This window comes from Sus scrofa, chromosome 9, assembly GCF_000003025.6.
Source record: "Sus scrofa isolate TJ Tabasco breed Duroc chromosome 9, Sscrofa11.1, whole genome shotgun sequence".
Taxonomy (NCBI): Eukaryota; Metazoa; Chordata; class Mammalia; order Artiodactyla; family Suidae; genus Sus; species Sus scrofa.
In genome coordinates, this window is record NC_010451.4 from 3,135,377 (window position 1) to 3,152,103 (window position 16,727).

General features: G+C 58.9%; 3 protein-coding genes across 9 annotated transcripts; 2 read left to right on the forward strand and 1 right to left on the reverse strand.

The window, feature by feature from the left end:
• On the forward strand, positions 204-8,032 carry TPP1 (tripeptidyl peptidase 1). 2 transcript variants are annotated; one of them, XM_003357132.4, is made up of 13 exons: positions 204-311; positions 408-479; positions 736-875; positions 2,128-2,278; positions 2,450-2,577; positions 3,017-3,195; positions 3,364-3,562; positions 3,697-3,885; positions 4,128-4,197; positions 4,885-5,005; positions 5,089-5,247; positions 5,419-5,544; positions 5,676-8,032. In XM_003357132.4, the coding sequence occupies exons 1-13, from the start codon at positions 268-270 to the stop codon at positions 5,814-5,816; spliced, it is 1,719 nt and encodes a 572-aa protein (XP_003357180.1). In that variant the 5' UTR covers positions 204-267; the 3' UTR covers positions 5,817-8,032. The 2 variants fall into 2 exon arrangements, with proteins under 2 accessions (XP_003357180.1, XP_013844908.1); XM_013989454.2 differs by lacking the exon at positions 736-875.
• On the forward strand, positions 8,886-10,326 carry TAF10 (TATA-box binding protein associated factor 10). Its single transcript, XM_021062337.1, is given in 6 exon segments — positions 8,886-9,045; positions 9,048-9,131; positions 9,273-9,427; positions 9,670-9,734; positions 9,831-9,945; positions 10,132-10,326. Coding segments are annotated over 6 exon segments (654 nt in total). The 5' UTR covers positions 8,886-8,900; the 3' UTR covers positions 10,222-10,326.
• On the reverse strand, positions 10,271-16,721 carry ILK (integrin linked kinase). Of its 6 annotated transcripts, none has more exons than XM_005656596.3 (13): positions 16,607-16,721; positions 16,049-16,270; positions 12,894-13,059; positions 12,620-12,715; positions 12,343-12,439; positions 12,162-12,245; positions 11,977-12,062; positions 11,748-11,857; positions 11,512-11,639; positions 11,300-11,421; positions 11,098-11,197; positions 10,860-10,990; positions 10,271-10,678 (listed from the first exon to the last, which is right to left on the reverse strand). In XM_005656596.3, exons 2-13 carry the CDS (start codon positions 16,135-16,137, stop codon positions 10,529-10,531), a joined length of 1,359 nt encoding a protein of 452 aa, XP_005656653.1. In that variant the 5' UTR covers positions 16,138-16,270; positions 16,607-16,721; the 3' UTR covers positions 10,271-10,528. The 6 variants fall into 6 exon arrangements, with proteins under 6 accessions (XP_005656653.1, XP_005656654.1, XP_003357179.1 ...); XM_005656597.3 differs by having other exon boundaries at positions 10,273-10,678; positions 16,049-16,273; positions 16,607-16,715; XM_003357131.4 differs by having other exon boundaries at positions 10,273-10,678; positions 16,049-16,148; positions 16,607-16,698.

The window sequence follows — 16,727 nt, forward strand, 5'->3', positions numbered from 1 at the left end:
GAGACCCCGGGTCTGCAGTTCCACCAGCCTCCAGGGGCTCTGCCCTGCAGAGCTCCCTGGCCTGCGGGGAGTCCTGGATTGTGGCAGCAGGTGGGGGGGGAGCCCGAGTTTACAGCGATTGACAGACCACAAGGGAGCATCCGAGTGGCTGTGTCCCCAGCATTCAGCACCGCCCATTCGAGGGAGGAGCCAGCACCGTCACTAGTTTCTAGGCAGAGAGGGAGGTGGTGGTGGTGGAGGCGGGACAGGCCTCACGTGATCTGTCATATGACAGCAGATCTGCAGAAAGGCCGGATGGGACCCCGAGCCTGGTGAGAAACTGGGGGCCCCGGAGAAGGGAACCACGTTGGGGGTGGGACTGCCATGGTGGCACGGCTCCTGCTGAAACCCACGTGCCGCCCCTGCAGCCTCCTTGGGCTCCTCGCCCTCTCTGTCGCCGGCCAGTGCAGTTACAGCCCGGAGCCTGACCAGCAGCGGACGTGAGTTGACTTAGCGCCGACCGCCCCCTCCCCGTGGCCTGTCCTGCACCCACTGTCCTGGTTCCAGCCTCCCTCACCCCTTCCCCGCCCCTGGTACCCGCTCCTCAGCCCAGGTTCCCAGCCTCAGTTCCTGGTCACCCACCTGCTGTGATCCGAAGCTGCTTCTGGAACCCTCCCCAAGGGCTAGACCCAATGCCGAACCCTCCACAACAAATCTTTGCCATCCCCGCCCTAACAAAGGCCCCTGACCCTGCAGGCTGCCCCCAGGCTGGGTGTCCCTGGGCCGTGCGGACCCTGAGGAAGAGCTGAGTCTCACCTTTGCCCTGAGACAGCAGAACGTGGACAGACTGTCTGAGCTGGTGCAGGCTGTGTCGGACCCTGGCTCTCCTCGCTACGGTGCCTGTCAGGACGGGGCGGGGGTGGGGGCAGGAGGGAGCCACGTGGGATGCCAGTGGAGGGTCTGGGCTGGGCTGAGCATGGATGGTACAGGTCGGGTCACAGACATGCTCTCGGTGCCTGTCTGAGGGGCTGATACAGGGCAGACGAATGGCAGTGGCCATCACTGAAGAGGTTCCAAATAGAAAAGTGAATTGGAGGGAGTTCCTGTCATGACTCAGTGGAAACAAATCTGACTGGGATCTATGAGGATGCAGGTTTGATCCCTGGCCTCGCTCAGTGGGTTAAGGATCCGGTGTTGCCGTGAGCTGTGGTGTAGGTCGCAGACGAGGCTCGGATCTGGCGTTGCTGTGGCTGTGGTGTAGGCCGGTGGCTACAGCTCTGATTCGCCCCCTAGCCTGGGAACCTCCATAGGCCGCAGGTGTGGCCCTAAAAAGAAAAAAAAAAAAAGACAAAAAAAAAAAGGCAAATAAGCAAATAAACAAAAAATGGAAAATGAATGTGGTTAAGAGTACAGGCTTGGTCATCAGATCTGGTTTCAAATTCTGATTCTGCTATTTAACGGCTGCCCGACAAATGGCCAAGTAGCATCCGGTACAGACGGGAGCCTCATGACCTCAAATTCCCCTCCCTGCTCCTCACACTCACTCCCATTCACTCCTCCATCCGACCCCAAGGCTTCGGCTCCAACTCCGAAACTCCCACTTCTCACCATTCCTTGACGATCCGTAGTTTGCTCCAGTGGTCAAGCTGGATCGTGTGCCTCCCCTGTTGCAAGCCCTTCGTGGTGGGGGAAGGGGCGTGTGTGTGCGCGGGGCAGTCTCAGACTCACCCAGCAGGTGTGTGCGTGGCTCCAGGCAGGACAGCAGTGACTCACCATCAAGTTAGGCTAAAAATTAATGAGTATGAAGATGTGAGCTAAATCAGAGGTCACCATTGGCTCGGAAAATCTTGAAAACTTTTTTTGGAAGTAAATGTAAAATGAACAATTGTAACCTATTAATCTCACTGGTTTTTCCGCAATCATGACAATGCTTGCTCTGGCCAGCATTTGCAACTTCCTGGCCTTTAGGAGAAATCCATTTTTCCTCCATCAGCCTGCACCTGTACAGCTTTGCCTTTTTACTAGATGGTCCCCATGCACCCCTCAAGACCCTGCTCCAGTTTCCCTGGGAAGTCCCGAGTGAGGTCCAAAAAGAGCAACTTGGAAAAGCAATGAATGAAGGCAAGAGCCTCTCTGGACTCTCTGCAGGAAAGTACCTGGCCCTAGAGGATGTGGCTGACCTGGTCCGGCCATCGCAACTGACACTCCACATGGTCCAAAAATGGCTTTTGGCGGCTGGAGCCCGGAACTGTCACTCGGTGACCACACAGGACTTTCTGACTTGCTGGCTGAGTGTCCGGTGAGAGGGAAATAATCTCCCAATAAGGAGATTAGTCACTCCGGCGGGAGGGAGCTGAGAGCTTGCCAGGGGCTGTGGTTGAAAAATACCACTAACTGCCCAGGGATGCTCAGGCAGCCTCTGCTTCACTCTGTGCTTTCTGACCTCTGTCCTCTGATCTCTGACCTCCAGACAGGCGGAGCTGCTGCTCTCTGGGGCTGAGTTCCATCGCTATGTGGGGGGACCTGCAGAGACCCATGCTGTAAGGTCCCCGCATCCCTACAGACTCCCGAAGGCCTTGGCCTCCCACGTGGACTTTGGTAACACCCAGTGGGGTTGGCGAGGGTTGGGACAGGCAGAGCCTGGAACCTAGAGAAGAAGGCATCTTCTGGAATTTAGATGCCGTGGGGGAGGAGTTCCCGTCATGGCTCAGTGGTTAAAACGAACCCAGCTAGTATCCATGAGGATGCGGGTTCGATCCCTGGCCTCGCTCAGTGGGTTAAGGATCCTGCGATGCTGTGGCTGTGGTGTAGACGGCAGGCGTGGCTCGGATCCCGTGTTGCCGTGGCTGTGGTATAGGCCTGCAGCTACAGCTCTGATGGCACCCCTGGCCTGGGAACCTCCAAATGCCGCTAAAAGGACAAAAAAAACAAAAACAGAAAACAAGATGCCGTGGGGGGTGGCTGGAGAGGGGTTAGTGGTAAAGTGGGGGCTGGGGTCTAAAAGATCTCCTCCTCAATCCTGACCCCTCCCCCACAGTGGGGGGGCTGCACCGCTTTCCCCCCACATCAACCCTGAGGCAGCGCCCTGAGCCACAGGTGACGGGGACCCTGGGCCTGCACCTGGGGGTGACCCCGTCCGTGATCCGCAAGCGGTACAACTTGACGGCACAAGATGTGGGCTCTGGCGCCACCAACAACAGCCAAGCCTGTGCCCAGGTGAGCCGTGCAGAGAGCCCCAGGTCCTTGCAGCCTCCCCAGGGGACTGGCTCTCCGACTCCAGCCCCTGGCGCTCATGCCCAGTCCTGCCATCTGGGACGGCATCCCCGACCTGACCCCCAGGGCTGCGGCCTCTGACCCCCGGCCTCTGCTCTGACGCCCTCCTAGTTCCTGGAGCAGTATTTCCACGCCTCCGACCTGGCCGAGTTCATGCGCCTCTTCGGTGGGAGCTTTGTGCACCAGGCAGCCGTAGCCCGCGTGGTGGGGCAGCAGGGCCGGGGCCGGGCCGGGATCGAGGCCAGCCTAGACGTGGAGTACCTGATGAGCGCCGGCGCCAACATCTCCACCTGGGTCTACAGCAGCCCGGGTACAGCCAGGGGACCGGCCGGCGGGGGTGGGGCGGTTTTCTCTGCTCCCCCGAGGGAACCCCACGAGCTGGAGGGAGGTCCTGACAACCACCCCACATGACGGCCCTTCTGCCTTCCCCCCCAAACAATCCAGGCCGGCACGAGTCACAGGAGCCCTTCCTGCAGTGGCTCCTGCTGCTCAGTAACGAGTCGGCCCTGCCACACGTGCACACCGTGAGCTACGGGGATGACGAGGACTCCCTCAGCAGCGCCTACATCCAGCGCGTCAACGTCGAGCTCATGAAGGCTGCTGCTCGGGGGCTCACCCTGCTCTTTGCCTCAGGTGACCTCCTACTCTGAACCTAGACGCACCCCCCCCCCACCCCCGGAGAGCCTTGACCCCATAGCGACTCCTGGACCTGATCTCCGATCACAGTCTGAACTCAGCAGGGACCACTGGCCTGACCGCTAAACTCTGACCTCCGGCAGTAATGACCGACCCTTGAGTTTCCTCCCTCGCAGCTGAACCCACATTCCAAGCTCTGACCAAGTAATCTGAGTGCTAAACTTGGGTCTCTCTCCCAGGTGACAGTGGGGCTGGGTGTTGGTCAGTCTCTGGAAGACACCAGTTCCGTCCCAGCTTCCCTGCCTCCAGGTAAGCACCCCGAAACCACTCACCTGTGACCACCAGCCTTTCTCCTGTGACCTCGTGATCTGGAACCGAGCGACCCACCAGGGGCTCCTGTGGCTCGGCCCTCAGCTCAACTCTGCTTCCAGCACCCCCTCTTCTTCCTGTAGGTCCCAAGCCTCAAGTCTCTCTTATATTTTCATCTTTTGTCCGCACCGTGGCATATGGAGTGTCCCAGGCTAGGGGTCCCATAAAAGCTGTAGCTGCCGGGCTACACCACAGCCACAGCAGCTTGGGATCCAGGCCACATAGGTGACGTACACCAGTGCTCACGGCAATGCTGGATCCTTAACCCACCGAGCGAGGCCAGGGATCGAACCTGCGTCCTCATGGATGCTAGTCGATTTTATTAACCACTGAGCCACAATGGGAACGCCTAAGCCCCAAGTCTCTTGAGCAGGACACAGCTCCTGGTGTTCTGCTTCCTCAGTCCCCAGGCATCTTAGTGGAGGATTTGGCGGGCGTTCTGTAGGCAAAAGTGTGCAGAGTCACCTCAGGCCAGCCTTGAGGGCTCAAGACCCCTCAGTCGTCCCCACGGACATGCCTCCCCAGAGTCCAGCCCCTCCAGCAAGACCCAGGCCAAAGTCGCCCACCCCACGCATCCCAGAGCTGCCCTCAGGACCCGTCCAATCTGAGTGCTGCTTCTGCCCTCAGCCCCTACGTCACCACGGTGGGAGGCACATCCTTCCAGAATCCTTTCCGAATCACAAATGAGGTCGTTGACTATATCAGCGGTGGCGGCTTCAGCAACGTGTTCCCCCGGCCTTCATACCAGGTACGGTCCCGTTTGTGTGGACGGACGCGGGGGTGGGGGGTCCTCAGTTGGGCAGACAATACTCACTCGAGGATACCTTTCAGGAGGAAGCTGTCACCTCGTACCTGACCTCTAGCCCACACCTGCCACCATCCAGCTACTTCAATGCAAGCGGCCGTGCCTACCCAGACGTGGCTGCCCTCTCCGATGGCTACTGGGTGGTCAGCAACCACGTGCCCATTCCGTGGGTGTCTGGCACCTCGGTGAGAATCAGCCTGGCTCCAGCCCCTGCCCAGGAACTCCCCTTCTCCTCTGCCCCAAGACCTTGCTCACAGAGCCCCTGGCTCCTCAGAGCCCCGATCCTTCCCGACCCCCACCCCCCAGCGTCCAGTCACTCCGACCTCTAACCTGTACTTGCGCCCTCACCCTTGCAGGCCTCCACTCCCGTGTTCGGGGGATTCCTGTCCCTGATAAATGAGCACAGAATCCTCAGAGGCCACCCACCTCTTGGCTTTCTCAACCCAAGGCTCTACAAGCAGCATGGAGCAGGGCTCTTTGATGTGAGTGTGGCAGGAAGGGGTGTAGACATTTTCATGAGTATGGCGAGTGCTGAGATGAACTCAAGGGCGATTCTGATGGGGTGGGAGCGTCCTGGCACCAGCGGGCCGGCTCTGATACCCCTCCCCCTTAGGTGACCCATGGCTGCCACGAGTCCTGTCTGAATGAGGAGGTGGAGGGCCAAGGTTTCTGCTCGGGCCCTGGCTGGGATCCTGTGACAGGCTGGGGGACACCCAACTTCCCAGCTCTGCTGAAGACACTAATCGACCCTTGACCCTGTGCTGCTAGAAAAGGGGGCCTGTCCGCTGCCCCACAGCTGGTGGCTCCGTCCCTTATTCTGCACTGCCAGAAGCCCTGATGAACCCTCAACTGCTGATCGCTGCACACAGCTGCTCTCCCCAGCCCGGAAAGGCTGTGCACTTGACTGCTAAGCCCACCTGCGCCATCACACTCAGGGCCCCCTTCACCTGTCCCAGGCCCCTCTACTGATGCACTGTCCGGGAGCCTCCCCGAACCACCCCCTCCCCCCCTGCCCCCATGTCTTCTTGGGCTTTTCAGCAAGGCTTTTCCACGGGGTTGCCGGCACTATCTGTATACCCTGCTTCCCCTCAGCTTCACTCCTCAATTCATTGCCTTGAGGCCTCTGCTCTCTCACTTTCTCACTCCTCCCTGGTCCGGCGCACACGTGCCAGTCTTGGCTTTACGAGCTCTGTCACCGGTGCCTGCCCCCTCTCCTGCCCTGGCTTTCGGGGTCTCTGACCACCCCCTCTTCCTCTTTCATCCTCTCTTTCCTCTTTCTCTGCTTCCTCACTGAATGCTGGTGTCCTTCACGGCTCCAGCCTTACCCTTCTGCTCTTCTCATCGTCTCCGCAAACAAATCAACCGCTGGCATCCCCAGCCATCACCATCTCATTAAATCAGACTGCCTCTCCAGCAGGGATTGATGCCTCAAGTGCAAAAGCTGTGTGATACTCAGTCCTTCATCGCTCTTCCTCCAAATCCCAGACTGTCGTGTTTCTGCTTTGTAAATGACAATTTCATCCAACCAAGCCAGAAACCTACAGCGTCAGCCTAGAGTCTCATTTCCTTCAGCTCCCCGCATCACCACCTTCAATCGACAAGTCCTACTGACTTTACCTCTTAAATATATCTTTATCAGTCCCCAAGTCCTGCCAATTATACCTCCTAAGAATATCTAGAATTTGGGAGTTCCCATCGTGGCTCAGTGGTTAACGAATCCGACTAGGAACCATGAGATTGTGAGTTGGATCCCTGACCTTTCTCAGTGGGGTAAGGATCCAGCGTTGCCGTGAGCTGTGGTGTAGGTTGCAGATGTGGCTCAGATCCCACATTGCTGTGGCTGTGGTGTAGGCTGGTGGCTACAGCTCCGATTCAACCCCTAGCCTGGGAACCTCCATATGCCACTGATGCAGCCCTAGAAAAAGGCAAAAAGACAAAAAAAAAAAAAAAAAAAAAAGAATATCTAGAACTCATCTATCTATCTCTGCTGCTACTACATTAGCTTTGAGCCATACTCTCTTCTCTGAATTGCAGAGGCCCTTTTGTAAGAAGTGTCCTTACTTCCCGTCCTTCCTTAAAGCCATCCAGCAGGGCATTCTCTGGTGGCCTAATGGTTAAGGATCTGATGTGGTCACTCCTGCGGCTGTGCTCCCGGTTGTGGCTCGGGTGTGATCCCTGGTGCAGGAGCTACTGCATGCTATGGTCATGACCCCCCAAAATCCATCTACCAGACTAAGATCCAATTCCCATGAGGTCATTTAATTAATTAAGACCTTTTGAAGACGATTGGATAGAGTTCAGGCTTTTTATCACGACTCACAAACCTAATCCTTTCCTTGCTGTTTGTTCCTGGGTAACAAATTTATTCTTCCCCGCTCTCCCCATACACACATTCACTTTTGCTCAAGGTCGTCCGTACCATTTTAACACTGCCCTGGTCCCCTCTGCCTGCTTGATTCCACACTTCTTTCAAGACTCAGCTCGGAAGTCCCCTTCTCTTATGAAACTGTTGGCTCCCTGAAGCTAGTTGATTTTGGTATGGCAAAAAAATCCCAGATTTTTAACACCAAACCTGTTTGATTCTTGGTTCTGCTACAGACTAGGAAAGAGCCTTGGGCAAGTAAATTCATCTCTTTGAGCCTTTTCCCTCATCTGTTAAGTGAGGATATTGATACCTACCTTTCATAGTATTCAGGGAATCAGAAAATAGAATAAAGTTGATAGAAGGCCCTGGACACAAAGAAGTAGGCCGCAGCTGGTAGTTGCCATCCCTGCCCGCGTGCCGTGTCTGCCTCCAGTATTGGAAACACCCCATCGTGCCGAAATTGCCAGTTTACCTGTTTGCCTCCCTTTCCAAGACCACTGGTGCCTAGAAGACTAGAATCTTGTCTTACTTAACTCTGTATAAGCAGGCCCTAGCTCAGGACTGGCAAATAGGAATTAAATAAATTTGCTGCCTTGGAAACACTACTTTTTCACTGGCTGTGATTTTGCACATGTTGTTTATTCAGGCTGAAAGACAGTCAGCCCTCTGTACCCTCCGGTTCTGCATCCATGAATTCAACCACGAATTGAAGATATTCCGGGGAGGGGGGGAAATTCCAGAAAGTTATAAAAAACAAAAGTGGGACTGACCATGCAACTACTTACAGAGCATTTACATTGTATTAGGTGCTCTTAAGTAATCCAGAGATAACTTAAAAGTGAACAAATACTCTGCCATTTTATATAAGGGACTTGAGCATCCACGGATCTCGGCATCCATGGTGATGGCGGGGCGGGGGGGGGGGGGGGAATCCAGGAACCCATCCTGTCCAGCCCTCCCCACCTATACGGAGGGCGGACAGTACCTCCCTCCCCATCTGCAGCAGCACTATGAGCTATACTGCTGCCCTCACTTCTGGGCGGCTGGCTTTCAACTCCACAGCAAACCCTTAAATGGTTGAATAAGGAGATCAGAAAGGATGTCAACTGGCAGGCGACCGGTGGTCCAGAGCTGTTGGGACGATGAGCCCCAAAGCAAGGCGCAGGGCTGGGTGAGGAGGCCTGAGACCCGCAGAAGCGAGTTCGCGACATTCGAGGACTCCCATTCCAGCGGAACAGGCTAGAAGGACGGGGGACGGGAGCCGAAATGTCCGCGCCCGGTCTCCGCCCTCCGGCCTTTGTCCAGCAGCAGCGAGCGGAGAGGCAGCGAGAAGAGGCGGGAGGCCAAAGGGAGGAGCGAGCGCGGCAGGGGCGGGGGCGGGGCGGGGCTCGAGGCGCGTGACGTCACCCCTGCTGGTGCGTAACGTGAGCGGAAGCGGAAGCGGCTCTGTTCGCCGCCTCTCCCACCGGCCCGATGAGCTGCAGCGGCTCCGGCGCGGACCCCGAGGCGGCGCCGGCCTCCGCCGCCTCGGCCCCGGGCCCGGCGCCCGCGGTCTCGGCCCCCGCCGCGCTGCCCGCCGGCACCGCTGCGGAGAATAAGGCCAGCCCCGCGGGGACAGCTGGGGGCCTGGGGCCGGAGCTGCGGCCGGGGGCACGGGGCCCGTGGCGGCGCGGGCCGGGGAGCCGGCCGAGCGGCGCGGGGCGGGTGAGGGCCGGGCCGGGTGAGGGCGAGGGCAGCGCCTCGGGCTGGGCCCAGCGGCGGGTGCGGGCGGAGGGTGCAAGGCAGAGACCCCGCTGGGCCCCCGCGCTCCCACCTCCGTGTCTCACTTGGCTGGTTCTCCTCCAGCTCCGGTGTCGGCGGGCGGCGCGGCGCCCCCGGAGGGGGCCATGTCTAACGGGGTGTACGTGCTGCCAAGCGCGGCCAACGGAGACGTGAAGCCGGTGGTGTCCAGCACGCCTTTGGTGGACTTCCTGATGCAGCTGGAGGATTACACGCCTACGGTGGGCTTCCCGCCCGAGCCAGGCTGTTTGCCCGCTGTCACGCCAACTTGGGCCACACCACCTGCATCGGCAGCGTCCTCCTCCTCCTGTATTTACTGCCCCGCTAGCTCTCGTGATTGATCCCTTCTGTCCACACAAACTGGCAGCTTCCTGATAACCGGGGCTGGCTTCCACTCCCTCACCCGCCCGCCCAGCCCAGGAATGCACAGGATTAACTGACGGTCGTCTAATTGGTTTCTCAGATCCCTGATGCAGTGACTGGTTACTACCTGAACCGCGCTGGTTTTGAGGCCTCGGACCCACGCATGTGAGTAACCAGCCTCTGGGCAGGCTAGAGCCTTGGCTGCTTGTGTGTGGCGTTTGTTTTCCTTCGCCTTCTCACACCATTTTTTTCTCTCTCTAGAATTCGGCTCATCTCCCTAGCTGCCCAGAAATTCATCTCAGATATTGCCAATGATGCCCTACAGCACTGCAAAATGAAGGGCACGGCCTCTGGCAGCTCCCGAAGCAAGAGCAAGGTGTGAGGGGAGGCTCCCTGAGTCAGTAGTTCCTCCTGCGGCAGCAGAGGCTTAAGCTATCCTGAGACCCCTTTGAGGGAAGGAAACTGAGCCCTAGGGGAGGTGGAAGCCCTGCTCAGGGCCACCCACCCGGGACTGAAACCTGGAATGGCCGTGTTCAGCTGGTGCCCTTCCCTCTTCCCTCAGGACCGCAAGTACACTCTGACCATGGAGGACTTGACCCCTGCCCTCAGCGAGTATGGCATCAATGTGAAGAAGCCGCACTACTTCACCTGAGCCACCCGGTCTAAATGTCCTTGTCTGTCCCCTTGTCCCCACACCAGCCTGTTTTCATAATAAACTTTATTGTGACAGGCAGGGCTGATCCCTCCCGTGCTGGGAGACACCGTGTGGCAAGTGACAAAGCTTTGAGCCCATTCCCTTGCGGGGCCACAGTGGCAGGGCTGGGGGCAGGGGAGGGCCCCCGGCTGGGTAGTACCGTGACTGGAGGCAGGGGCGGCAGCCCGAGGCCTGCTGCTCTGGGGAGCTGCCCCCCCACAACGTGTCCTGACACCTCTGGAGTTCAGGCCAGGACTTGCCAGCCCTACTTGTCCTGCATCTTCTCCAGGATGGGAACGATCATGTCGAACTTGGGCCGCTTCGCAGGGTCTTCATTCATGCAGATCTTCATCAGCTTACACACGTGGGGGGAGATGCCTGGTGGGATGGTGGGCCGCAGGCCTTCCAGTGCCACCTGCAGACACAGGGAAGAACAAGGTGGGTCTCCGAACTTGAGTCTCATGGGGAGAGGCCCCTAGCCCTCCAGGCAGGATTCTGTACCGTTGAACAGATGTGGAAAGAGCCTGCCCCCACTGCAGCTCTGGTCCCTACCACCACCAGTCCCCCAGCTCAAGTGTCTCCAGCTGTGGGCTCACCTTCATTCCAATTTCCATGTTGGAGAGGTCAGCAAAGGGGACCTCCCGCGTCACCAGTTCCCAGAGAAGCACTGCAAAACTCCACATGTCTGCTGAGCGTCTGTTGGTGTCTTCAGGCTTCTTCTGCAGAGCTGGAGGGACAGGAGCTAACTGTTCCCGCTGCCTGCCCTGCCTCTGCTCCCTCCCGTCCCTACTGAGTTGCCCCTTCTCTGCCTCCCGGCGTAGAGCCCTCACTCACCTTCAGGGGCCACCCAGGCAGGGGCATACATGCGCCCAGGGCACTGGAAGGAGAACTTGACGTCGGCCATGCTGATGCGGGCAGTCATGTCCTCGTCAATCTGCGGAAGAGAAGATCGATGTGAGAGGAGAGAGGTAAGTCCTGCTCTCGTCAGGGACGGGACTTCTGGGGGCCCGGGCCAGGACGGCAGCTGCCACCTCACCATGACACTGCGACTGTTGAGTGCATGTCTTGGGATCAGGGGCTCTAGCGTGTGTAGGAAGGCCATGCCTCTTGCCATGTCCAGTGCAAACTTCACGGCCTGGCTCTGGTCCACGACAAAATCTGAGAGGGGAGCCAAGAGTCAGACCGTCTGGCGAGGCGCACACGCCTCCCCTCCCGCTCCCTCGGCGAGGGCTGGCCTCCCCGACTCACTGGTGCCCTCGTGTAGCACGTTGTACAGGGATCCGTATGGCATCCAGTGTGTGATGAGGGTCGGGTGAGGAGCAGGTGGCGACTGACAGGCACCCAGCACCGGGAGCACGTTCGGATGGGAGAAGATCCTGGAAGGAGGAGAGCGTGTCCCTGGCTGAGATCAGTATAAATGGCCCCCCTCTGAGTGCTGGACAGGCTTCCTTGCCACCAGGGCTTCGGTTCAGGCCCTGCCCCACCTGAGCCGGGGACACTCCTCGTTGAAGTCCCTGCTTTTCCTGGTGCTCCAGTCGCGAACCTTCAGCATCTTCACGACGATGTCATTGCCCTGCCAGCGGCCCTTCCACAGCTGAGGGACAGGTGAGGGTCAGGAGGCTGGATCGGAGGCCACTGACCGGAGGAGACACTGACAAGGGTGCAGAGCAAGGGCCGTGGGGGGGGCAGGGGGGCAGGAGGGGCGGGGGTCACCTCTCCAGAGTGGTTCTCGTTGAGCTTCGTCAAGAAGTTGAGCTGCTTGAAGTCAATGCCGGAGTGCTTGTTCAGAGTCCCGTTCCCTGAGGGTGCGGGCCGGTCAGGTCCCCAGCTGCCCCCCGGCCCAGGCCCGGGAGCCCAGGCCCAGCCCCTGTGACGCCCTCCCCTCGCCGCCGACTCACTGGGTCGAGTGCGGGTGGTCCCCTTCCAGAATGTGTCCTTGTATGGAATTCGGTTCAGGTTCTGGCCCATCTTCTCTGCCCGCTCTAGAGAAGAGAGCCGTGTCTCGGTCTCAGCTCTGGTGCGGTGGGAGGGGCCGGGCGGGACACGGCAAGAGGGTGCGGGCAGGGGGCGGGGACAGACCTCGGAGCAGCTCTCTCAGGGGTGCCTTGGCTTTGTCCACAGGCATCTCTCCGTACTTGTTACAGATGCTGACGAGGGCCCCGTTAGCCACCAGGTCCTGCGGTCAAAGGTGGCTGTGGTGAGGGCAGTCCCAAGCGATCGTAAATGCAGACACAGCAGAGGCCCCGCGCGTGTCTCCCCAGCCCCTCTCACAGGCTGGGCTGAAGGTCTGGAACCTCTCCCTCGAGCTCTGACTTTGCTCCCTACCCATCCCCGAGCTCAGGGCCCGAGCACTCACCTCTGCCACCTGGTCTTGACCCCAGAAGCAGGCGTAGTGCAGCGGCACGTTCCCATGCTCATTCACTGCGTTGATGTCAGCTTTGTACTGCAGGAGCTGGTCCCCACAGCCAGACAGACAGGGGCAGAAGGCTCGGTCAGTCTCAGATGAGAGAGGAGCGTGGTGGCCCGCAGGGAGGGAGAGGGGACCTCATACCTCCTACCGATTTATAGTGCCTGCCCCGACTCCAGCCGTGTACATCAAGCAGGTGACAGAGGCAGGGGTTCGCACGTACCTTCTGTACGATATCACGGTGTCCGTGACTGGCTGCCAGGTGCAGGGGCGTGTCATCCCCACGGTTCATGACATTGATTCGTGCCCCTCGCATGATCAGCATCTCAACCACAGCAGAGCGGCCTTCTCGGCAGGCCCAGTGCAAGGGGGAGAAGCCGTGATCGTCCCTTTGAGGAAGGGGCAATGGTCACTGATCTGGAGGTGGGATGGGGGCAGAGGCTTTGATGCACGACAAACTGATAGCACTGCATGCTCCCTGGGAGACGTCACCTCTCTTAAGACTGCGACTCTCATTCCCGCCAGCACTCCCCAAAGCGGGCGGTTCAGACCTCCCCCCCCCCCCCCCGACATCCCGACACATCCATAGGCTTCACTGTCTTGTCTCCATCACTCTCTCCCACCAGCCTTTCTTTCCTGGCCTGCCCTATCTGGTTGGGGCAGCCTTCTTCGTCTGGCTTCCTCTGCGCCCTCTGCATCATCTGTGGGTCCTTTCAGTTTCCTCTGCATCTTGCACATCCCCTACCACAATGCTTGTCAGACTTGTAGGACTGTAAAAGTCTGGTCTATTAGACTGTCAGCTTCCTGCGAGGAAGCTTTGACAGCAGCGGTGAGGCGTGCTAAGCGGGAGGCGGGCAGCTGCGAGAGGAAAGCCACTACTCGTGGGAGAGGGAGCAGGCGTGCTGAAATGAAGATCTAAAGAGGGAATGGAATTAAGATCCTGTTTTGGAAAGGTTTAAGATGAAAAGGAGAAATGCTTCTGATGAGTCCTTAGCGATGAGCCGAACACCACCGCGTAAGACAGGAGCCTCTACTCAAACAGTCCTGGGCACAGAAAACAGAGGATGAGAATGGCTTCTTGGAGAAAGTTGTACCTGACTTTCCCTTTTCCTCACACTTGTGTCTTATAAAGTAAAAAAGGGTACAAACAACAAGGAAACACCACAGGGTGGGTGTCGGGCTTGCCTGACAGCCCGGGGCCATAAAAGGCAACTCCCTCCAGTCCCGCAGCGGATCCCGGGGGCGGGGCCAGGGGCGGTCCCCGGCCCGGGCCAGCAGCCTCCGGATGCCTTAGTGCTGCAGTCACTTCCCGTGGGGGGGCTCCAGGCCGGCCGGGAGCCGATCTGGGGTCCGGATGCCCCCACAGCCAGTGTGGGTGGTGGGCGTGGCCTTAAGCTCGATTTCCCTCCACAGCTGCCCCTCTGCTCACAAAGTCGGCCCGAAGCTTTCCTGGGAGGCCGGTGTTCCCGCCCTCTCACTCAGCAGTCACCACCCCCTGCTTATCAGTCAGTTGTGCATCCCAGCTCTTAAATTTGTGCCCCAGCTTATCAGCCTTTGGCAGTCTAGCTCCAGAGCAGGCAGGAGGCTGTGGGCAAAAGCATGGGCACAGGGCTCTGCCCACTGCCAGGCTGCAGGTCACCTCAGAGCCTGCACTTGAACTCCCAAGAGGCCTGTGGGAAATTCACCCCCACTTCACATCCGGCATGTAGCCAGCTGGGCCCGCAAACCAGCGCCAGTTCCAGTAACACAGCTCCACTTCACCTTCTGGCGGCAGTTTTCCTAGATGCCAGGTTCAGGTTCGCTGGACCTTGTCACCCAAGTCTTTATAACCCTAGCAACAAAATGGGAACTGCTTGCTGTCTTTGTCAAAGCACCCTTTGAAGAACGACATGGAAAATGGCACAAGTGGCTGCAAGCCCTGGAGAAACAGAGTAGAGCTGACCAGGACCCAGACGCCCGGATGAAGATGACAGGGTCCTCGCCGCTCACACCCAAGACCTCCATTCTCCCAACCTTAAGAAGAAACATTTTAAAGAAAAGCGGCCATCCTCAATCAACCTTCACTACTGCTTTTCTTGCCTTCCTGTCTCAGCCAGCCTACAGAACCTGTCTGCCTTTGCTTTCTCTACGTCCTCACCGCCTGTTCAACCCGCTGCAAGGCCGCGGCCTTGAGGGCGAGCATGACAGCTGAGCCTGGACCCCTAGCACCAGCACAGGACGTGGTCAGTGTAGATCCTTAAATGAAGGAGCCATGTGTTGTCTGGTTTCTTCCCGTTTTCCTCGGAAACAGCCCTCAGAGAGGTGATCGAATATGTCATTAATTGTGTGAATTCAGTAGTTCCTTCCAAGGGCCTACGGTCTTTGCCCTTTTGGCAGCCTGTACCACTGCTGACCACTCCCCTTCCTTGAGGCCTTCGCTGCTCTAAGCCCTATGACCATAGCCTCCTGTTTCTCCAACCTCCAGGTACTCCTTTGGGGTCTGACAGGTTTCTCATCCCTGTGGGTTCAGACCCACCTCTTCAGGTGCCACCTCCGTGCTAATTATCTCCCAAAGCTGTGCCTCAAGGCGAGGGCTCTCCCGAAATCCAGGTCTGCACACCCAGCAGCCCACGCAGCAGCTCCACTCCACCACGTCGCCGCTTTAACGTGTCCAGGGTGGACCGCCACCCCCTTCGGTCTTGGCCCTCTCAGTGAAAGGACCTCCATGTACCCGAGGGCCTGGCCATCATTTCTGACCTTTCTCGCTGCCCTCACCAAGTCTCATTAACTCTTTCTCCTGCAGCTTTCAGGGTTCTGATCACTTCTTTCTCTTTCACCCACCCCGTTCTAGTCCAAGCCATCTCCACTTCTGGGATGCATCAGGCCGCTGCCTCTCTGCCATCTGCTCTTCACAAAGCATCCAAGATCCAGCAAGTCCTCATATCATCGCATGGCTTTATTAGAATAAATACTTGACTAAAGGCTACATATTCTTGCAGACCTTTGCAATCCTATCTCCTGTCATTCTCCACTTGTACCCAATACTGCAGCCCACAGCAGCCCACCTGGGTCTTCTGTTCTGGGGCCAGAGTCATACGGAACTCTGGACAATTTCCCGGACACCCTCTTCTGTGTCATGCCCCCTAGCTTTTGCCCAAGCAGTTCGGCCAAGCTGGAAAGGTTCTCTGCAGCCTCTGCCTGAGAAATTCTTACGGAGCACTCAAGTTTCAGCTCAAACAACAGCTTCCTGAGTGGAGACCCCCCCTGCCCCGACAGGCTGTGCTTAGCACTCATCCGACCGAGAGGAAAGTCCACCGCCAGCCCCGGACCGGAGCACCGCACATCCGGCGAGGACCAGGTCTTTGCCCTTCCTCTCCCCCACCAGCCACCTCAGCTCACCCCTGGTTGAGGTCGTTCTCCGTGTTGTCCAGCCACAGGCGGACGGCCACCGCGTTGCCCTCCCGGCACTGAGCGAAGATGTCGTCCATAGCTGCGTCCCCTAGATTGGGGAAGCGTGGGGACTGCAGAAGGATCCAGGCAAGGGGGGTGGACCCCAAGCTCTGTCCCCTACTGGAGAGAAGTCTTTTTGTCGGGGTGGCGGTCTAGGCGCTGCGTCCTGGGCTGCTGGAAGTGTGGACGGAATTAGGGGGGCAGCAAGGTGATCCCAGACTGTGTCTGTGCCCCCGGGCGCGAGGGCAGGGCGGGTCGGGAGAGGCAGGAGGTGCCTGGGAGGCAGCACCTCCCACAGGGATGTCGAGAGCCAGCCCCGCGTCCCCACCTGCGAACCCGGCTGGGGGGAGGGGGAGTTCGGGCGCCCTAGACGCTGCGGGAGGCGACCCTAGGTCCTTCCCGGCGGCGGCCCCCGTTCCCCGCTCGAAACGGAGCGGGCGTGGGGAGGGGTGACGGCCCGGCGGGGATCGAGCCGTGGGGAGGGGGCCCGGCTGCTCGCACACTCACCGGGCCTCGGGCTGGAGGAGCCTGCTCCGGGGAACTCCCGTCCGGCCGCGCCCGCCGCCCGGCCCCGCCCCGGCCGGGCCCGGCCCGCTCGGGCCCGCGCGGCCGCCTTGCCCCCGCCCCC